Source organism: Hyla sarda, chromosome 7 (genome assembly GCF_029499605.1).
Source record: "Hyla sarda isolate aHylSar1 chromosome 7, aHylSar1.hap1, whole genome shotgun sequence".
Taxonomy (NCBI): Eukaryota; Metazoa; Chordata; class Amphibia; order Anura; family Hylidae; genus Hyla; species Hyla sarda.
In genome coordinates, this window is record NC_079195.1 from 164,626,058 (window position 1) to 164,649,530 (window position 23,473).

At 45.9% G+C, this 23,473-nt stretch overlaps 1 protein-coding gene across 10 annotated transcripts in view; it reads left to right on the top strand.

Annotated features, from left to right (window-relative positions):
- The window catches only part of CTNND1 (catenin delta 1), a 140,358-nt gene that overhangs the window by 76,832 nt on the left and 40,053 nt on the right, over positions 1–23,473 (top strand). For all 10 annotated transcript variants that reach the window (XM_056531182.1, XM_056531187.1, XM_056531189.1 and 7 more), the window contains 2 exons: positions 15,719–15,866; positions 17,485–17,550. In XM_056531182.1, coding sequence (XP_056387157.1) covers positions 15,719–15,866; positions 17,485–17,550 — 214 coding nt within the window. The remainder of the gene's footprint in view (positions 1–15,718; positions 15,867–17,484; positions 17,551–23,473) is intronic.

The following is a 23,473-nucleotide window of genomic DNA, read 5'->3' on the forward strand; positions in this document are numbered from 1 at the left end:
AGTGTGTGCAGTGTTATAAAAAAAAATTAATAAAGGTCCTTTAACCCCTTCCCTAATAAGTTTGAATCACCCCCCTTTTCCCATAAAAAAAACTGTATAAATAAAAATAAACATGTGGTAGCGCCACGTGCGTAAATGTCCAAACTATAAAAATATATCTTTAATTAAACCGCATGGTCAATGGCGTTTTTATATCCATAGAAAATGAATAAAAAGCGATCAAAAAGTCCGATCAGTGGAAAAATGGTACTGATAACTTCTGAACACGGCACAAAAAATGAACCATCATACCGGCCCGTACACGGAAAAATTAAAAGGTTATAGGGGTCAGAAGATGACTATTTTAAACTTATAAATTTTACTCCATGTAGTTATATAGGTTTGATTTTGTCGTACTTCTGAAAAAAAATTATAAGTAGGGTATCCTTATCATTATCAAAGATAAGGTGTCATTTTTACCGAAAAATGCACTGCGTAGAAACGGAAGCCCCCATAAGTTGCAAAATGAAATTTCTCTATCTGCTCCATTGGGGGACACAGACCATGGGTGTATGCTGCTTTCTCTAGGAGGTATGACACTATGGCAACAAAAAGTGGGCTCCTCCCAGCAGGATATACCTGCCTCCAGGCCCTGAGCTAATCAGTTTAAGCTTAGTGTCTAAGGAGGTGGACATGGTCTGGAGTTCTCTCCAGACCAGGTCTTATGTTTTATTATTTTCCTAGATTTAGGGATGTGTTAGATTTTTTTATTCCATTTTCTTTCCTTTTTTCAGGTGGGGACTCAGGAACTGTAGCTCACTGTTTCCCCATTGCGAGTAAGGGGGCACAGATATTGCGTATATGCGCTGTTCACCCCCTCTCGCCAATGGTCAGCACCTGGGTTTGTACCTCCGGGTCATCCTATCTCCCTGCTCGCCTCGCTCGCATATGGTAGCCCGGCATGATGCAGGTGATAAAAGCTGGCTGAAGACTTCATAGGAAGACTTCATGAGGTAAGTTTCTGACTAAGGTGAGTATTTTCCCCTTTTTTTTTTTCTTTAGGGAAGATTTTCAACATCTGGAGACCCCGAATTTTTGGTCCACTCTTTTACATGGGGACTGTTGGGGCTGGCCAGGAGGGATTTTCCCTCCTTTCCTTTATGGTTGATTCTTTATTATACTGGGGCTGAGCAGACATGTATGTGTGGTGTTTTTCACAGTTCATTATGTGTGGTATTTTTTTCACAGTATTTCCACAGCTGCGGATGTGCTGGCAGCAGTTACAGAGGGACTGCCTGGATGCACCCTGACAGAGGTTTCAGGAAACGAAGAAGGAAAAGGCGCAGTATCACTTCGCCAAGGACCTCATTGCTCGGTGGACCTCTTCTCCAACTGTGGATGCACCGGTCTCCTGCCTCTCTAAGGTGTCTACCCTGCCGTTGGCCGATGCGGCTGCCTTCAAGGATCCAGCGGACAAGTAGGTGGAAACCTTGGCTAAATTTGGTTTTCGAGACAGCAGGTTTCTCACTAGCTCTCCATTGCTCCTTAGCTGGAGATTTTCTTTGTTCTGCTTCCATGCGCAGCCACTGCCCTTGCCACTGGCTACTTGGTAGCATGTCGCTCCGTGTGGCTTATTGCCTGCAAAGCGTTGAGGCAACGGATGAAAAGCGCTCCTTTTTGCCTCTGGATAAGGCTCGCAGAACCGCCTGTCAGGCGCCTAACGACTTGCTGCGCCTTCCCTCTCGCCCGGACCTCCTGTCTCAGCTCCCCTATTTACCGTCTCTGCTTTTGACGGAGTGGCGGTTGAGACCGCGGTTCTAAGGACCTGCGGTTTTCTCTTCCAAGTGGTTCGCACCATACTGAGGGCTCTTAACCTTCCTCTGCAAAGAATTACCACCATACCTGGCGGTTTTTATTTTTGTTGGCGTGAAGCCTTTTTCTCCGGTCGTGGTTTTCCCTTCCGCGACCCCTTTTCCCTTCCAATAAGGGCTGGTCCAAGGCTTGGCTCTCAGCTTCCTTAAGGGTCAAAGTAAACCGTTTCCGTTCTTTTTCAACGTCCTCTGGCATTAAATTCTCATGTCCAGACTTGCTTCAGGGAGTGGCACACGCTGCCCCTCCTTATCGGTTCCCTTCTTCTATAGGGATTTACACTTGGTCTTAGGTGCCCTGCAAGGCGCTCCTCTTGAATCTCTCAGGGACAGTCCTCTTCGCCTTCTTCCCTGGAAGGTGGCGTTCCTTAACGTGGCGTGCTCTTACCTCTGTTAGGAGGGTGTTGGAGCTGGCAGCTCTCCTGCCGTTCTCCCTTCCTGGTTGTCTACCAGGACATGTTTTCCGTCCAGGTCTGTCCTTCTTACCTGACATGGTTTAAAGTTTTTCATCTCAATTAGGACATCTTCCTGCCATCTTTTTGTCCGGCCCCTTCTCATCCCCGGGAGCTCCACAACCTGGTTGTGGTAAGGGCTGTTTGGACTTATCTCTCAGTCACCTTTTCCTTTTGACAGTGCGACTACTTTTTTGTTTTTCCAGAAGGTCGTCGTACAGGACAACCTACTTCTACGGTCACCATTTTTAGGTTGATCCGGTCTGCTATTTCGGAAGCCTACTGCTGGAAGGAGGAAGATCCCACCCTTCAGGGTTTTGGCTCATTCCACCAGTTTTTCGGGGCATCCTGGGCCCTCCACTACGTGGTTTCGGCCTCGCAGTTCTGAAAAGCAACCACACGGTCGTCTTTGCACACTTTCACAAGGTTCTACCAGATTAATACCTTTGCATCAGCTGATGCTACTCTGAGCTGTGGGGCGTTGCAGGCGGCGGCGGTCCAGCCGTCCACCTGACTGATTTCTTACCCACCCAAGGGACGGCTTTGGTACGTCCCATTGTCTGTGTCCCCCAATGGAGCCGATGGAGAAAAGGAGATTTTTTAATGCTTACCGTAAAATCTCTTTCTTGAAGGATCCATTGGGGGACACAGCTCCCGCCCTTTTGGGTTTCTCTTTGGGTCTCCGAGGGTGTGTTCAGTTATATTTTTTTCTTCAGGTTCTCGGACAGTTCGTGTTTTTTCCTTGACCTGTCGGTCCTCTCCTATTGCTCTGGTACTAAAACTGATTAGCTCAGGGCCTGGAGGCGGGTATATCCTACTGGGAGGAGCCGACTTTTTGTTGCCATAGTGTCATACCTCCTAGAGACAGCAGCATACACCCATGGTCTGTGTCCCCCATGGTCTGTGTCCCCCAATGGATCCTTCGCTCAATTTATTTTTTTTCCGTTTAGTCGTGGATTTTTTGGTAAAATTACTGTTACTGCAAAATTGGTGGCGCAAAAAAATAAGCCATCATATGGAATTTTATGTGCAAAATTGAAAGCGTTATGATTTTTAGAAGGCAATGAGGAAAAAATGAAAATGCAAAAAAACCTTAAGGGGTTAATATAGATCAATGTTGGTTTATTCAAAGGGAAGGGCTATTCCTATCTGGGAATATTCATAGGACAAGCCATATTCCCAGAACATGCCACAAATGTCCGATATTCATGGTAGTCCCACACCTAGCTTAACCCCTTAAGGACCCATGACGTACCGGCACGGCATGGCCCCGCGTCATAGCATAGGGGTCAGAAGGTGACAATTTTAAACGTATTAATTTTCCTGCATGTAGTTATGATTCTTTTCAGAAGTACGAAAAAATAAAACCTACATAAATAGGGTATAATTTTAATCGTATGGACCGACAGAATAAAGAGATGGTGTCATTTTTACCGAACATTTGTACTGCGTAGAAACGGCACCGATAGTCAAGGGGAGAGAACGGGCAGCGGCACCGATAGCCAGGGGGAGAGAAGGGCCAGCAGCAGGGTTCTAAACCCCAGGGCAGGCAGGGGCAGAGAAGCCGGCAGCGCTGGCTGTCTCTGCACCTGCAAAGCCGCTGCAGTTCATTGATTTAAAGCACCCGCTTTAAATCATTGAACTGCAGCGGCTTATCGGCGTATAACACACAGGTAGACTTTAGGCTAAAAATGTTAGCCTAAAAAGTGCGTGTTATACGCCGATAAATACGGTACTTTTTTTTTAGTATGTCAGAACCGCCTTAAAATCGGACACCCCTGCGCAAATCACCAATTTAGGCCTCAAATGTACATAGTGCGCTCTCACTCTGAGCCTTGTTGTGCGCCCGCAGAGCATTTTACCCCCACATAGTGGGTATTTCTGTACGCAGGAGAAATTGTTACAAATTTTGGGGGTCTTATTTTCCTTTTACCTCTTGTGAAAATAAGTATGGGGCAACACCAGCATGTTAGTGTAATTTAAAAAAAAAAATGTTTACACGAACAGGCTGGTGTAGAACCTAACTTTTCCTTTTCATAAGGGGTAAAAGGTGAATAATTCCCCCAAATTTTTTAACGAAATTTCTCCCGAGTACAGCAATACCCCATATGTGGCCCTAAACTGTTTTCTTGAAATACGACAGGGCTCCAAAGTGAGAGAGCACCATGCGCATTTGAGGACAAAATTAGGGATTGCATAGGGGTGGACATAGGGGTATTCTACGTCAGTGATACCCAAACAGGGTGCCTCCAGCTGTTGATAAACTCCCAGCATGCCTGTACAGTCAGTGGCTGTCCGGAAATGCTGGGAATTGTTGTTTTGCAACAGCTGGGGGCTCCGTTTTGGAAACACTCCCATAAGATACGTTTTATTGGGGCGGGGGGGGGGGGACCGTGTAAGGGGGTGTATATGTAGTGTTTTACCCTTTATTACGTGTTAGTTTAGTGTTTTTAGGTACTTTCACACGGGCGGGGATTTATGGTGAGTTTCCCGCTAAAGTACATTCACATGGGGGGTGGGGGGGCCAAACCTCCAGCTGTTGCAAAACTACAACTCAAAACATGCACTGACAGACCATACATGCTGGGAGTTGTACTTTTGCAACAGATGGAGGCAAACCTTCAGTTAAAGGGGTACTCCGGTGGAAAACTTTTTTATTTATTTATTTTTAAATCAACTGGTGCCAGAAAGTTAAACAGATTTGTAAAATTACTGCTATTAAAAAAATCTTAATCCTTCCAGTACTTATTAGCTGCTGAATACTACAAAGGAAATTCTTTTCTTTTTGGAACACAGTGCTCTCTGCTGACATCTCTGTCCATTTTAGGAACTGTCCCGAGCAGCATATGTTTGCTCTGGGGATTTTCTTCTACTCTGGACAGTTCCTAAAATGTACAGAGATGTCAGCAGAGAGCACTGTGCTCGTGATTCAGCAGAGCTCTGTGTTCCAAAAAGAAAATAATTTCCTCTGTAGTATTCAGCAGCTAATAAGTACTGGAAGGATTAAGATTTTTAATGAGAAGTAATTTACAAATCTGTTTAACTTTCTGGCACCAGTTGATTTAAAAAAAAAAAAAAAAAAAAAAAAAGTTTACCACCGGAGTACCCCTTTAACCCCTTCAGGACGGAGCCCATTTTGGCCTTAAGGACCGGAGCGTTTTTTGCACATCTGACCACTGTCACTTTAAACATTCATTTTGATTCAGAGATTGTTTTTTCGTGACATATTCTACTTTAACATAGTGGTAAATTTTTGTCGATACTTGCATCCTTTCTTGGTGAAAAATCCGTAAATTTGATGAAAAATTTGAAAATTTAGCATTTTTCTAACTTTGAAGCTTTCTGCTTGTAAGGAAAATGGATATTACGAATACATTTTTTTTTTTTTTTGGTTCACATATACAATATGTCTACTTTATGTTTGCATCATAAAATTGACGTGTTTTTACTTTTGGAAGACACCAGAGGGCTTCAAAGTTCAGCAGCAATTTTACAATTTTTCACAAAATTTTCAAACTCAGTATTTTTCAGGGACCAGTTCAGGTTTGAAGTGGATTTGAAGGGTCTTCATATTAGAAATACCCCATAAATGACCCCATTATAAAAACTACACCCCCCAAAGTATTCAAAATGACATTCAGTCAGCGTTTTAACCCTTTAGGTGTTTCACACGAATAGCAGCAAAGTGAAGGAGAAAATTCACAATCTTCATTTTTTACACTCACGTGTTCTTGTAGACCCAATTTTTGAATTTTTACAAGGGGTAAAAGGACAAAATTTTTACTTGTATTTGTAGCCCAATTTCTCTCGAGTAAGCACATACCTCATATGTCTATGTAAAGTGTTCGGCGGGCGCAGTAGAGGGCTCAGAAGGGAAGGAGCGACAAGGGGATTTTGGAGAGTACGTTTTTCTGAAATGGTTTTTGGGGGGCATGTTACCTTTAGGAAGCCCTTATGGTGCCAGAACAGCAAAAAAAAAAACACATGGCATACCATTTTGGAAACTAGACCCCTCGGGGAATGTAACATGGGATAAAGTGAACCTTAATACCCCACAGGTGTTTCACGACTTTTGCAAATGTAAAAAAAAAAAAAAAAAAAAAATTTACCTAAAATGCTTGTTTTCCCAAAATGTTTTTATTTTTAAAAAGGGTAATAGCAGAAAATACCCCTAAAAATTTGAAGCCCAATTTCTCCCGATTCAGAAAACACCCCATATGGGGGTGAAAAGTGCTCTGCTGGCGCACTACAGGTCTCGGAGGAGAAGGAGTCACATTTGGCTTTTTGAACGCAAATTTTTCTCTGGGGGCATGCCGCATTTAGGAAGCCCCTATGGTGCCAGGATAGCAAAAAAAACCCACATGGCATACCATTTTGGAAACTAGACCCCTGGGGGAACGTAACAAGGGGTTAAGCGAACCTTTATACCCCACAGGTGTTTCACGACTTTTGCATATGTAAAAAAAAAATTTTTTTTTTTACCTAAAATGCTTGTTTTCCCAAAAATTTTACATTTTTAAAAAGGGTAAAAGCAGAAAATACCCCCCAAAATTTGTAACACAATTTCTCCCGAGTACGGCGATACCCCATATGTGGCCCTAAACTGTTGCCTTGAAATACGACAGGGCTCCAAAGTGAGAGCGCCATGCGCATTTGAGGCCTAAATTAGGGATTGCATAGGGGTGGACATAGGGGTATTCTACGCCAGTGATTCCCAAACAGGGTGCCTCCAGCTGTTGCAAAACTCCCAGCATGCCTGGACAGTCAACGGCTGTCCGACAATACTGGGAGTTGTTTTGCAACAGCTGGAGGCTCCGTTCTGGAAACAGTGGCGTACCAGACGTTTTTCATTTTTATTGGGGAGGGGAGGGGGGCTGTGTAGGGGTATGTGTATATGTAGTGTTTTTTACTTTTTATTTTATTTTTTGTGTTAGTGTAGTGTTTTTAGGGTACAGTCGCACGGGCGGGGGTTTAAAGTAGTTTCTTGCTGGCAATTTGAGCTGCAGCAGAAAGTTTGCGGCAGCTCAAATTTGCAGCCAGATACTTACTGTAATCCTCCGCCCATGTGAGTGTACCCTGTACGTTCACATTGGGTGGGGGGGGGACATCCAACTGTTGCATAACTACAACTCCCAGCATGCCCGTTGGCTGTCGGTGACTGCTGAGAGTTGCAGTTTTGCAACAACTGTAGGCACACTGGTTATGTATCACTGAGTTTGTGACCTAACTCAGTGTTTCACAACCAGTGTGCCTCCAGCTGTTGCAAAACTACAACTCCCAGCATGTACGGTGCATGGTGTACGGTGACTGCTGAGAGTTGTAGTTTGCAACAGCTGGAGGCACACCGGTCGTGAAACACTGAGTTAGGTAAAAAAAAAAACTCTGTTTCACAACCAGTGTGCCTTCAGCTGTTGCAAAACTACAACTCTCAGCAGTCACCGATAGCCAACGGGCATGCTGGGAGTTGTAGTTATGCAACCAGCAGATGCACCACTACAACTCCCAGCATGCACTTTAGCTGTTTGTGCAAGCTGGGAGTTGTAGTTATACAACAGCTGAAGGTACACTTTTCCATAGAAATAATGTGCCTCCAGCTGTTGCAAAACCATAAGTCCCAGCATGCCCATAAGGGAATGCTGGGAGTTGTGGTGGTCTGCCTCCTGCTGTTGCATAACTACAGCTCCCAGCATGCCCTTTTTGCATGCTGGGAGCTGTTGCTAAGCAACAGCAGGAGGCTGTCACTCACCTCCAACGATCCAGACGCTGCAGGTCAGTCCCGCCGCCGCAGCTGCTCCTGGGGCCCCGATCCCAACAGGGGCGCCGGGGATCGGGGTCCCCAGCACCCGGGGTGCACGTCCCGCACCCGCTCACGTCCTCCAGAAGAGGGGCGGAGGATGTGCGGGAGTGACACCCGCAGCAGGCGCCCTGATTGGTCGGCCGGTAATCCGGCCGACGAATCAGGGCGATCGTGAGGTGGCACCAGTGCCACCTCACTCCTGCAGACTCTGGCTGTTCGGGGCCGTCTCTGACGGCCCCGAACAGCCAGAAATTCCGGGTCACTGGAGACCCGATTGACCCGGAATCGCCGCAGATCGCTGGACTGAATTGTCCAGCGATCTGCGGCGATCGCCGACATGGGGGGACATTATGACCCCCCTGGGCGATATGCCGGGATGCCTGCTGAACGATTTCAGCAGGCATCCGGCTCCGGTCCCCAACCGGCTAGCGGTGGGGGCCGGAATTCCCACGGGCGTATGGATACGCCCTCGGTCCTTAAGGACTCGGGATGCAGGGCGTATCCATACGCCCTATGTCCTGAAGAGGTTAAGGACCTAGGACGTATCCATACGCCTGTGGGAATTTCGGTCCCCGCCCGGCTTCAGCATGCATCCCGCACAAATGTTCAGGGGGGCCATCAGACCCCCCCCTCCCCATGTCGGCGATCGGCGCAAATCGCAGAGAATTCACACTTGCGATTTGCGGCTATTCCGGGTCACACGTGTCTATGGTGACCCGGAATATAAGGGGGATCTCGGTTGTATAAGACACCTACGATCCCCCTGAAGGGATAGGAGTGAGGTGGCAGTGATGCCACCCCTTCTATCCCTGCTATTGGTCGTCAGAAGCGACGACCAATAGCAGATCGGGGGCGGGGGGGGGGGTAATTTAAGTTTTCCCCATCCTGCCCACCCACAATAGGCAGGGCAGAACGGGGAAACCAGAGGACCGACGGCAGAAGATCCACTTACCCATCCGGAGGCAGCGGGCAACGGTAATCAGCGGGTGGCGATGTTGTGCGGCAGAAGAGGACGGCTACCTGGATCCTACGGAAGCCGGTAAGTTGCCTAGCAACATCTGGAGGGCTACAGTCTGAGACCACTATACAGTGGTCTATAAACTGTAGCCCTCCAGATGTTGCAAAACTGCAAATCCCAGCATGCCCAAACAGCTGTCTCGGCATGCTGGGAGTTGTAGTTGTGTACATCCAGCTGTTGCATAACTACATCTCCCAGCATGCCCTTCGGTGATCAGTACATGCTGGGAGTTGTAGTTTTGCAACAGTTGGAGGCACACTGGTTGGAAAACGGAGCCTCCAGCTGTTGCAAAACAACAACTCCCAGCATTTCTGGACAGCCACTGACTGTCAAGTCATGCTGGGAGTTTAGCAACAGCTGGAGGCACCCTGTTTGGAAATCACTGGCGTAGAATACCCCTAAGTCTACCCCTGTGCAATCCCTAATTTAGTCCTCAAATGCACATGGTGCTCTCTCACTTCGGAGCCCTATCGTATTTCAAGGAAACAGTTTAGGGCCATATATATGGGGTAATTCCGTACTCAGGAGAAATTGCACTACAAATTTTGGGGGGCTTTTTCTCCTTTTACCCCCGATGAAAAGAAAAAGTTGGGATCTACACCAGCCTGTTGATGTAAAAAAAAATTATTTTTTACACTAACATGCCGGTGTTGCCCCATACTCTTAATTTTCACAAGCGGTAAAAAGGGAAAAAAAGGACCCCCAAAATTTGTAATGCAATTTCTCCCGAGTATGGAAATACCCCATATGTGGGCGGAAAATGCTCTGCGGATGCACAACAAGGCTCACGAGTGAGAGCTCACCATGTACGTTTGAGGCCTAAATTGGTGATTTGCACAGGGGTGGCTGATTTACAGCAGTTCTGACATAAACGCAAAAAAATAAATACCCACATGTTACCCCATTTTGGAAACTACACCCCTCACGGAACGTGACAAGGGGTTATAGTGAGCATTTACACCCCACAGGTGTTTGACAAATTTTCATAGTTGGATGGGAAAAAAAATAAATTCACAAATGCTGGTGTTACCCTAAGTTTTTCATTTTCACAAGGGAAAATAGTCAAAAAAGCCCCCCAAAATTTGTAACCCCATTTCTTCTGAGTATGGAAACACCCCATATGTGGATGTAAAGTTCTCTCCGGGCGAACTACAATGCTCAGAAGAGAAGGAGCGCCATTGGGATTTTGAAGAGAAAATTTGTCCAGAATTGAAGGCCACGTGTGTTTACAAAGCCCCCATAGTGCCCGAACAATGCCCCCCCCCACATTTGACCCCATTTTGGAAACTACACCCCTCATGTAATGTAATAAGGGGTACAGTGAGAATTTATGTCCCACAGGTGTCTGATAGATTTTTTGAAAAGTGGTCCGTGAAAATGAAATTTTATTTTTCATTTGCACAGTCCACTGTTCCAAAGATCTGTCTAATGCCAGTGGGGTGTAAATACTCACTGCACACCTTATTAAATTCTGTGAGGGGTGTAGTTTCCAGAATGGGGTTATATGTGGGGGGTGTCCACTGTTCTGGCACCACAGGGGGCTTTGTAAATGCACATGGCCCCTGACTACCATTCCAAACTAATTCTCTTTCCAAAAGCTCAATGGCGCTCCTCCTCTTCTGAACATTGTAGTTCGCCAGCAGAGCACTCGACGTCCACACATGTGGTATTTCGATACTCAGAAGAAATGGGGTTACAAATTTTGGGGGTCATTTTCTCATTGCTCACTGTACCCCTTGTTACATTCCTTAAGTGGTGTAGTTTCCGAAATAGTATGCCATGTAGGTATTTTTGCTGTTCTGGCACCACATGGGCTTCCTAAATGCGACATGCCCCCCCAAAAACCATTTCAGCAAAATTTGCTTTCAAAAAGCCAAATGTGACTCCTTCTCTTCTGAGCGTTGTAGTTCGCCCGCAGAGTATTTTACGTCCTAACATGGGGTATTTCCATACTCAGAAGAAATGGGGTTACAAATTTTGGGGGGCTCCTATTACCACTTGTAAAAATTCAAAAACTGGGTCTACAAGAACATGCGAGTGTAAAAAATTTTAATTTTGAATTTTCTCCTTCACTTTACTGCTATTCCTGTGAAACACCATTGGGTCATTTGTGGGGTATTTCTAATATGAAGGCTTTCGAATCCACTTCAAAACTGAACCGGTCCCTGAAAAGTTCAGATTTTGAAAATTTTGTGAAAAATTGGAAAATTGCTGCTGAATTTTGAAGTCCTCTGATGTCTTCCAAAAGTAAAAACATGTCAATTTTATGATGCAAACATAAAGTAGACATATTGTATATGTGAATCAATATATAATTTATTTGGAATATCCATTTTCCTTATAAGCAGAGAGCTTCAAAGTAAAAAAAGTGAAATTTTCAATTTTTTAATCAAATTTGGGAATTTTTCTACAAGAAATGATGCAAGTATCGACAAAATTTTACCACTAACATAAAGTAGAATATGTCAAGAAAAAACGATCTCGGAATCAGAATGAAAAGTAAAAGCATCCCAGAGTTATTAATGCTTAAAGTGACACTGGTCAGATGTGCAAAAAATGTCCGGGTCCTTAACGGATAGGGGATAAGTTATAGATCGCGGGGGTTCCGAGCGCTGGGGCCGCGGCAGACACACACCCCCTCCATGTACCCCATAGAGCCATTGCCGCGGCTTTCTGCTGGGGATGAAACTTCACTTCCTGCAGACTGCTGCGGCCCCCTCCAGGAGATCCCGGGAGCCCCAGCGCTCGGACCCCCCACGATCTATAACTTATCCCCTATCCAAAGGATAGGGGATAAGTAATTTTGCGCTGGAGGTATAAATGAGCTGGGTCCTTAAGGGGTTAAGTTCTGTTATCTTACTCAGTATTTTCCAACCAGTTTGCCTCCAGCTGTTGCAAAACTACAACTCCCAGCATGTACTGATTGCCGAAGGGCAGATGTAGTTATAAAACAGCTGGCTGGAGGTAAGCAACTACAACTCTCAGCATGCGAGACAGCCTTTTGTTGATCGTGCATGCTGGGAGTTGTAGTTTTGCAAGATTTAGGGTGCGTTCACACGGAGTAAATGGAGAGTAATTCACGCTGAAAAATTTACGGGCGAAAAAAAAATTTCTCACAAAATTCACGGAAAATTTTTGCGCAATTTGCGTGGAATTGCGCGCGGACATGGGGGAGAAAGTGAAGGGTTTTCATCCATTTCCGCGCAAATTGCACTTTTTTTTACCATTCACTTCAATTGATTTCTGCTAGCGGATTCCTCTTGAAGAATTAACATGTTCTTTCTTCAAGCGGAACGGAATTTAGCGTCGGAATTCTGCTAGCAGAATTTCCGCAGTGTGAACAGGCCAGCAGAAATAACATTAAAGTCAATGGGCAGAGGAGATGTGCATTAATTTGTAGCGGAGAATTCAAGAGGAATTACTCGAGTAAATTCCTCTTGAATTACTCTGTGTGAACGCACCCTTAGAGGGCCACGGTTTAGAAACCACTGCACAGTGATCTCCAAACTGTGGCACTCCAGATGTTGCAAAACTACAAATCCCAGCATGCCCAGACAGCAAACTGCTATCTGGGCATGCTGAGTTGTAGTTTTGCAACATCTGGAGGGTTACAGTTTAGAGACCAGTGTATAGTGGTCTCCAAACTGTAGCCCTCCAGATGTTGCTAGGCAACTCACCAGCTTCTGTAGTCTGCACCAGGGAGCACGTCATCGCTTCCGCCGCTGATCGTCGCCTAGCCCGCCGCCGATGGCGCTGGTCACAGAACAGTTCCCCCTTTCTGCCCGCACTGCTGTGGGTGGGCGGAACGGGGGAACTGAACTTTAGCCCCCTGATCTGCTATTGGTCGGTCGCTTCTGACCTACCAATAGCAGGGAATAGGAGGGGAGGCACCCCTGCCACCTCACTCCTATCCCTTCAGGGGGATCGTGGGTGTCTTGGATGTACGGTGAAACGGAAAAAAAAATCATTGTGAGACAAAATTGAAGAAAAAAACGCAGTTTTGTAACTTTTGGGGGCTTCCATTTCTACATAGTACATTTTTCTGTAAAAATGACACCTTATCTTTATTCTGTAGGTTCATACGATTAAAATGATACCCTACTTATATAGGTTTGATTTTGTCGTACTTCTGGATAAAATCATAACTCGCTGGAAAATTAATACGTTTAAAATTGTCATTTTCTGACCCCTATAACTTTTTTTTATTTTTCCTTGTACGGGCCGGTATGGGGGCTAATTTTTTTGCTCCGTGATCTGAAGTTTTTAACTGTACCATTTTTGCATTGATAGGACTTATTGATCGCTTTTTATTCATTTTTTCATGATACAAAAAGTGACCAAAAATGCACTATTTTGGACCTTGGAATTTTTTTTTCGCGTACGCCATTGACCGTGCGTTTTAATTAATGATATATTTTTATAATTCGGACATTTCCGCACGCGGCGATACCATATATGTTTGTTTTTATTTACAGTTTTTTTATTTTTTATGGGAAAAGGGGGGTGATTCAAACTTTTAAAAGGGGAGGGGTTAAATGATCTTCATTAACTTTTTTTTTTTTTTTGCAGTGTGTTAGCTCCCATAGGGACCTATAACACTGCACACACTGATCTATTACATTTATCACTGGTTTCTCATAGGAAACCAGTGATCGATGATTCTGCCGCTTGACTGCTCATGCCTGGATCTCAGGCACTGAGCAGTCATTCGGCAATCTGACAGCGAGGAGGCATGTAGGGACCCTCCTGCTGTCCTGTAAGCTGTTCGGGATGCCGCGATTTCGCCGCGGCTATCCCGAACAGCCCACTGAGCTAACCGGCATGGTTTCACTTTAGACGCGGCGTTAAACTTTGAACGCAGCGTCTAAAGGGTTAATAGTGTGCGGCACCGCGATCAATGCAGCACGCTATTAGCCACGGGTCCCGGCCATTGTTAGAGGCCGGGCCCGACCCGCTATGAAGCGGGTTACGCTGTGGCCCCGTGTTATAGATCGGGAGCGGACACATGACGTTCCAGTACGTCATGTGTCGTTAAGGGGTTAAGAATTTTTAATAGAAGTAATTTACAAATCTGTTTAACTTTCTGGCACCAGTTGTTTAACATTTGATTACCCCTTTTAAGATTTAGAGCTCCCTGGTTCCCTTCAGACAAATTGCAGCTGATGGAGGAAGCCAAAACTTCCAAATTGGCTGCTCTACAGTTAGAAAAGAATTACACTATCTTAATGGGAGTTTTACAAACAATGTAGCACCATAAGATATGTTAGTTACTGTGTATGCAACTTCAATTAACCACTATGGGAGTTTAGTAAACTGTGTGAAACAGCACATTCCGCAGTTTTTGACTTCCCTTCCAGCTCACAGCGTAAAGTAGGCCAGAGAGCTCTCTGTCACGAGATACGTGTGGATCTGCATCGAGCAGACATTTATTGGATATTCTATAGATATGCTATAAATATTCAGATGGGAATACCCCTTTTAATGGGCTTCCTTACTCCTTCTGGCCTTGTGTAGCTACGTAATCATGGTAGCTTTTAGTGAATTGCATAAACAGGCAAGCTCTGCTTCGGTTTTGGCTTTTTACCCTCCTCAGCAGGCCGGTAAGGGTCCATGGAGTCTTCATAAGTGAGAATACCCTATAGTAGGGCTGGGCGGTATATCTGTTCATACCGAATACCGAAATTTTTTTCCTGCACAATATGAATTTTGCCCATATCGCAATACCGGTTGGGCACCTACCACCCCCCACCCCCTCGAATGAATGAATTATCCGCCGCAGCACACTGTCCCCACATCGGTGAACTAATCATATGTCACCCTCAAGCACTGTTCTGCTTTTCTTCCGCCCCCCCCAATGAATTATCAGCTTCGCTGTCCCAACATCAGTCCCCACATCATGTCATCTGCAAGCGCTCCTCTGCTCATCCTCCTATGAGTTGCGAGCCGCCGGCGCTATAAATCTGTACTGTACTACAAATAACGTAGCCTGGGCTGCAAAAATAAACAAAAGAAACTTTAAATCACCTTCCGACGTTCCCAGTTACCGGCCTCATGGTCCCTCCGCTGTGGTCCTGGGGTTGGGAACGTCACAGAGCCGTCAGCCTATCCCCGGCCGCAGTGATGTCCCGCCCCGGCTGGCGGCTCTGTTACTTTTCCTTCTGAAGAAAACAGCAAGAGGACGACAACACAGAACAGTGAAGACGGTACCAGAGCCCGGGAAACGTTATTTGCAGTACAGTACGGATTTCTAGCGGCGGCAGCATGCAAATGATATGGTGAGCAGAGGAGCGCTTGTGGTGACATGTCGGGATAGCATCTGATAATTCATTTGGGGGGGGATTGGAAGAGAAGCGGTGCCCAGGACACATGGGCGGCGGGGGGGGGAAACACCGTTAAATACCGTGGAACCGCCATCACTTACAAAAATACTGTGAAACAAATTTTTGCTCATAACGTCCAGCTCTACCCTGTAGTATCTTAAAGATAGTACCTTCTTTATGTATATGTGGGAAAAACAACTTTACAACCTATTGATAGAACTTCCTTAAATCAGTCTACTGACTTAATTTTTTTATATATATATTTTTTTTATCTGCTTCACTAGCTGGTGGAGAATGTTGTATGCCTCCTTAGGAATCTTTCTTACCATATTCATCGGGAGATACCACAGGCTGAAAAGTATCAAGAAAATCCTCAGACTGTGAATACTGAACCACAGAATCCTAGTTGCTTTGGTGTACGTCGTGGAAAAGGTAACTATTGCTATTGCATTAGAGATGCAGCTGTTTTGTCGTCTTAATCTTTAGTAATTAAAATAACCCATAGGTAACTTGACACACAGAATGTTTTGTCGTATAAAGCCAAATGTGGATCCAACATTAAGTATAAAGCCTTACCCTTATATTTACTATTACACTTCTCTCCTTGCTTTGGCTCAGATAATTGCATTAAAATTAATGTTAATTTATGTGTTGTTCTTCCAATAGACTCTTGGTGTGAAACCACCATAAATGACAGGGTGCATATACAAAGCTATTTCTTGTGTAAATACCTGGTGCTGTAAGTACACAGTGCTCCGGTGTAACCCCCTCCCCCTTTCTTTATAGGGATGGAAATTTAGTTAAATTTGGTAATTAATTTGCTATGACCTAGTTTAATGTTTCCCAAGCACAGTCCTCCAACAGGTCATGTTTTCAGAATTTACTTAGTCTTGAACAGGTAATATAATTATTGTCAGTGCATCAGGCATTACCACAATTATATTGCCTGTGAAAGGCTAAGGAAATCTTGAAAACCCCCAAAACTGTCATAGGTACTTGACTACTGCTAGGAGCTTGGATGAGCACTTTGGAGGAGTTATAGTTCTGTTAAAAAGATCAGATATATTTTATTTGTTAAATCCTTCTTAATTTAGGCTGTCTTCACATGCGGCAGTAAAATCACTTTATTTTTTATTTTCTTTCTGCAAATGACAACATTTTCAGTAAAAACAATGGTGTTTATACCACAATTTGCGCATTTGCACTAGCATAGGAATACAGCCTTATAAGTACAATCAAATATATAACAAACTAGCAGTGTCATAACTTGTTTAGCAGCTTGGTGACAGACAGTACAGTATACCACTACTAAATATGTTAAGCAGAAGATATGAGTAAACAGCTACAGTATAGCCTGTAGCAGGCATACAGCTCACTGAGTACTAAGGAGGTTGATAGGGAATGTGATTTGGGAACTAACTGATCTGAATAAACTACTGAACTTATATGCAAGGAGATGGAATTAGGATAGACTGGTTCAGAGCTTTCCAAACTTTACATGTTGGTGACCACTTTGAGATGTTCATGGTTTAAATACCTACTTCTCACCATACCGCCAATTGCATGTATCACGTTGCACATCCTATGACATTCCACTAACAGCATCAACATTACAAATGTGGCATTTCACCAACCCCATGTGTCACTTAATTTTCCCCTTGATCACCCCTTTACCACTTTATTTCCCCCCTTTCAATCACTCTGTGCCAATTCATCTCATCTGACATGTTCCCGAAGTTTTGCATAAACATCTGAATAAGGTAATTTTTTCATTTGGGAAGTGATTCTTCCTTTATTCCTGATTCACGAGATAAGCAATCCCTACAGATAGCTTTAAGTATAAATCTGTCTTCTCCGTTTCTTTTCATAAGATAGAGAAGATAGATGTTCACCAATGAACTTGATTTCTATGCAGTCTGCCTATAATGTGAATTACTTCAGCACTTCTAATAAAAATGTCCAAATTAAGGTTAAACTTTTGTGCTCAGCTAGCAAAAAAAAGTATACAATTTCAGAGCCTGATACATTTATCACAATTTTTTATCATCAGGCAAAAAGGCTTCTGAAGATCCTGCAGACACAGTGGATTTTCCAAAGAGAACAACACCTGCAGTTGGTAAGCTGCTCTGTTTTTTTTTAAATAATCTATATACAGATTGATGTCCGGCATTTCCCCCTGCGATCAAAGTTGATTGCGGCATCTAAAATTAAATAACACTCCCGGCAGCTACGATTTTTAGAAAGTAAGGAGGGGGAAAAAGTACAAAAATTTGAAAGCGGAGTCCTTTAGGGGTTAAAGGCTCTGTTCAAATGTCATGATGCCTATTGTAAACAAAGGCAGTGACTGATTTGACCCCATTGAATTATAATGGAGTCTGTTAATAATTTTGATTGAAAATGGAAAAGCACTGCTTTTGGTCTCTGAAGCAGTTGTAAGCTGTTTTATTATACAAAGTAAAACCCACATTACGGCTATGTTTTTGTAAGTCAGCAAATGATGCAGTGGAAAGATCATGACTAAAATGTAAATAACTTGCTGTAAGGCCAGTTTCACATCAGCGGTGAGCTTTTTTCAGGAGAGCTCTGTTTGATGGTTGAGATAACTAGCATTAGCATAGGAAAAATTACTACAGGCTTGAATTCCTCCCACCATATATAAAAAGTTTTTGTATCTGACCGTGCCTATTTAAGCAGAGTGCCAGTGTAACTGAGCAACGACTAATGACTGCTTATGAGAGACTATAAAAGAAAAAAACTACAACTTTTAATAAAAATTTTGATTACTCCCCCTGTACCCGTACAAAACGTACCATGGTTTACAACGTTCACCATACAAGATCAACGTATGGAGGAAAAAGAACAAAAAAAGTTCCATCTAAAACAAAATGGTACTAATATAAACTACCTGATCACAGCACAAAGTTTGAGCCCTCAAACAGCCATATATAATTTTTATTTATTTATTTATTTTTTTTTTTTTTTTTCTCAAAATAAGACATTTTAAGCATACTTATTTTGTTGTAAAAAGTAAAAGTACTACTTAAATAAAAAAAAAGTTGTCTCTTTAAAGGGCGATATTTCAGGTATGTTAAATGGCATGCCTATTGTGGCTACCCAAAAATGAACGGATAGTTTAGAGCAGGATCAAATCCCCGTAGCAATCCTCTTCTGCTACGCACAGTTCCTAACACTGAGATGTCAGCAGAGAGCACTGTCGTCAGACAGGAAAGAACTATCCAACTTCCTCTGAAGCATACGGCAGCTGATAAGTACTAGAAGGCTAAAGATTTTTTAAATATAATTAATTTACAGATCTGTAAAACATTTTAGCACCAGATTATTGAAAAATATTCTCTCCCGAGTATCAATTTTATCCCATTATGGCTCAGAGCAGTAGCACATGAGCAGCTGAAAGCAGCACATTGAACCTGCTGGGAGGACAATCAAATAATCCTTCCGTCTAGTCCTTGTAGTCCTGTTTTTCTGTTCCATGTGCACCCTGCATCTTGCTAAACTAGAGAGAGTAGAAGAGTGTAGATTTTGGCTGCAGGTTTAGCTTGCATACAATGTTCCGTTTTATTAGTACACACAGATCTAGACTGGATAGGATTTTTATAGAAATAGGTTATTTCTCTATCGGCTCCATTGGGGGACACAGACCGTGGGTGTATGCTGCTGTCTTTAGGAGGTGTGACACTATGGTAATAAAAAGTCAGCTCCTCCTAGCAGGATATACCCGCCTTCAGGCCCAGAGGTAATCAGTTTATGCTTAGTGTCTGAAGGAGGTGGACATGGTCTGGAATTCTCCAGACCAGATCTTCTGATTTTTTGTTTTCCTAGTTAGGGATGTGTTAGTTTTTTATTCCTTTTTCTTTCCTGTTTTCAGGTGGGGACTCCGGTTCCCTGTTTCCCCATTGCGAGGAAGGGGGCACAGACATTGCGTATATGCGCTGTTCACCCCCCCCCCCTCGCCAACGGTCAGCGCCTGTGTTGGTACCTCATGGGTCCGGGTCCCCCTATTTACCTCCACGCCTCGCTCGCGCATAGCAGCCAGGTGTGATGCAGGTGAGAAAAGCTGACTGAAGACTTCACTGAAGACTCCATTAGGTAAGTTCTTCTGACTGAGGTAAGTACTTTCCCCCTTTAATCCTTAGGTGCGGACTGGCAACCTCTGGAGACCCCCTGTTTTTGGCCCACCTTTTCAGGTTATAGGGCTGGCTTATACAGGGGCTGGACTTTTTATTCTGGGGGAGCAGTGGCATTTTAGGGGGCATGTAATCTGTGTTTTACTTCACTGTGTGTGTGGTTACATTGACCGCAGCGTCTTATATGCGGCTGACAGCCGCGGCGCTTGTACGGGCTGGGCGCTCTGAGCGCCGGCTTACTTTCTTTTTCTCCGGCAGTCTCTGCCGGCGTATAGGCTGCCCGCTCTATTCCCCTGAGCGCATATGCGGCTATGCTGCGCTCGGGACAAGGAGCGGGCGCCATTAAAGTACGGACCGGGCGCTCTGAGCGCCGGCTTACTTATACTTCTCCGGCAGTCTCTGCCGGCGTGTGGGCCACCCGCTCTATTCCCCCAAGTGCATATGCGGCTGATATGTGCGTTCGGGACAAGGAGCGGGCGCCATTACAGATTCTTCTCGGCCAGTCTGTATCTCCGCCCACAGGGCTGTCTGAGCTCATCAGAGGCGCGAAGTAGCCTCCAATCAGTTAGGAGGGGCCAATTAGTTAGTGCCTTGGCTTCAGGCACGCCCCTCTCTGCTATTGGCTGGCCTGTTTTCTGTCACTAGTTGCACAGAGCCGGGTTCTCCTCACCGCAGCTGCCAGGGGACACAGACGTTCCTGACGTCAGTGACTTATTTTGTCTGTAAGCACTGTAGCACCAAGATGTCCTGGCTCTACTGAGCCCACTTGCCCTGCCTGCTCCACTGCTCTCCCAGACCCCCTGGTACCCCCTGATCCCCTTTCGGTTTCGGTGGATTCAGCCGCTCCACCAGCCTGGGTTTTCTTCCCTGACCCAGTATATGGCTGACTGGACCAAAGTCTCCCGTTCGGTGGCTGAGGCCTCCCGGGAGGTGGTGTCCGCCTTGAAGGGGTCTACCCTGCGCAGGGCCTCTGAGAGGGCCCGCTCCTCGTCTCCACATACTTCTCGCTCTCACAAGCGTACCAGGGGTGCCACGTCTGACTCTTCCATTGAGTCTTCAGATAGACGTGGGCGTCCCCCTCGTGGGTCCCGCCCCCCCCTGTCATCTAGGCACAAACGTCGCTCCTCCAGAGGACGTTCTTGGAGTCGTCGCTCTGCCACGCCAGAGCCGCGTACCCGGTCAAGGTCGCCCCCTTCCAGGACTGCCTCCACTCGTTCACATTCTCCTGGTGAACTGGCAGACGAGGCTTCCGAGCCGGCATCTGACTCTGAGAACCGCTTGTATCCAGTTGAAACGGTGAACGCATTGGTGACCGCCATAAGAGACACATTTCACTTAAGAGGACTCAGGATCTTCGGATGCCACTCCAGGAGTAAGCCAGCACCTCAAAGGTTCAGCTCTCACGCTGACTTTGATGCCATTCTGGAATCTGCATGGAAACATCCAGACAAGAGGTTCCCGGGAATCAAGACTATTCAAGAACATTATCCATTTGACAAGGACCTTGTCACTAAGGTGGTTTCCCCTCCCTCAGTGGATCCACCAATCTCCCGGATCTCTAAGGCGAATACACTGCCATTGGCAGATGCCGCTGCCTTCAAGGTTTCCACAGACAAAAAGGTAGAATCCTTAGCGAAGTTTGCCTCTGAAGCAGCTGGCTCTTCTCCTCTTCCCATCTTCGCCTCGACATGGGTGTCCAAGGCTCTGTTGGAGTGGTGCCTAAAGCTCCATCAGGGTATCTTAGCGGAATCCCCCCAGAGGATCTGTCTGCTTCCGAGGGATCGCTTTTTTCAATCCCGTGCCCCCTGGTCTCCTTTTCTGGCAAAGCAATTTCGAGAGGCTCTTCAGTCTCTGCTTTTCCAAGGGGTTATCGTTCCCGTTCCTCCAGGGGCACGATTTTGGGGTTTCTATTCCAATATTTTTGTGGTTCCCAAGAAGGCCGGTCCTGTGCGACCAATCCTAGACCTCAAGCGTATCAACCGTCATCATCTTATCCGCCTCTTCCGAATGGAGTCTCTCCATCCGGTGGTGGCGTCCCTGGAACAAGGGGAGTTTCTTCCTCGGTGGACATCAAGGATGCCTACCTCCATGTCCCAATATTTCCAGGCCATCATCGGTACCTCCGCAATTCATAGCGTGCCCCCCCCTGGCCTGGCCACGGCTCCTCAGGTCTTTTTACCAAGATCCTTGCGCCAGTGATGGGCCTGTTACGGTCGAGGGGAGTCTCGGTGATACCCTACCTGGACGACCTTCTCATCAAGGCTCCCACCAGAGCCCAGACTCTGGAGAATGTGGATGTCACTCTTCACACTCTGGATCGCTTTGGGTGGATGGTCAACCGGGACAAGTCAGTCCTCTCTCCCACCCAGTCTCTGATCTTCTTGGGACTTCACTTCAACACGGCCCCTGCCTGAATTTGCCTTCTGCCGGTCAAATGTCTGACTCTTATGTCAGGAGTCCGCTCCCTTCGGGCTCAGGTCCTAGTTTCCATCCGCACTTGTATGAAAGTCCTGGGTCGGATGGTGACTGCCATGGAGGCCGTACCCTTTGCCCAGTTTCATTACCGCCCTCTTCAGCTGGCGATTCTCTCTCGGTGGGACAGGTCTCCTCTGTCCCTCGATCGTCGGATTGTTCTCCCTCGCAGGGTCCGTCAGTCTCTGCACTGATGGCTCCACTCCCCCCTGCTTCTCCAAGGGCGGTCATTTCTTCCCCTTCACTGGCAGGTAGTTACAACGGATGCAGTGGTCTCTACATCCAGGGGTCTTCGTGCAACTCTTCGACCTCTGGGGCTTCCGGACGTGGACCTCTTCGCGTTCCGGAACAATGGGAAGATCCTTCCTTTTTGTGTCCAAGTCCCGGGACCCTCAGGCTCTGGCCGTGGACTCCCTAGTGATTCCTTGGGCAGGGTTTGCCCTACCCTATCTGTTCCCTCCCCTTCCGCTCCTTTCCAGGGTTCTGAGGAAGCTCAAAACAGAGGACGTCCCCGCCATTCTGGTAGCTCCAGATTGGCCCCGAAGGTCGTGGTACGCCTACGTAGTCAGGCTCCTGGACGACGCTCCACTGCACCTTCTGCTCCGTCCGGACCTGCTCTCTCAGGGTCCTCCTTGCCACCCCAATTTACAGTCGCTGCATTTGACGGCATGGCGGTTGAGACCGCGGTTTTGAGGGCTTGAGGGTTCTCTTCCCAAGTCATTCAAACCATGCTAAGGACTCCGTAAGCCCTCCTCCGCAAGAATTTACCACCGTCCTTGGCGGTCTTATTTTCATTGGTGTGAAGCTCAGGAATTATCCCCTGTAACCTTCTAGGTTCCCCGTCTTCTCTCCTTTTTGCAGTCGGGTTTGGAACTGGGGTTGTCTCTCAGTTCCCTTTAAAGGTCAGGTTTCGGCCCTTGCTATTCTTTTCCAGCGGCCTCTGGCTCAGTTCTCATGTCCGGACCTTCCTTCAAGGAGTGGCGCATGCTGTTCCTCCTTATCGGTCACCCTCTCCCCCTTGAGACTTAAATCTGGTTCTGAGTGCCCTCCAGGGTGAACCCTTTGAGCCCCTTAGAGAGGTGTCTCTCCGCCTCCTTTCTTGGAAAGTGGCGTTTCTTGTTGCTATCACCTCCATCCAGAGGGTGTCTGAATTGTCAGCTCTCTCCTGCCGTTCTCCGTTTCTGGTGATCCACCAGGACAAGGTTGTTTTCCGGCCAGATCCTTCCTTTTTTCCTAAGGTGGTTTCGGCCTTTTCATCTCAATGAGGACATAGTCCTCTTTTTGTCCTGCTCCTTCTCAATCTAAGGAGTGCTTACTACACAAGCTGGATGTAGTTCGGGTTGTTCGGTCTTATCTCTCCATCACTTCTTCGTTTTGTCAGTGATTCCTTTTTCGTCCTTTACAGAAGGTCGTCGTAAGGGA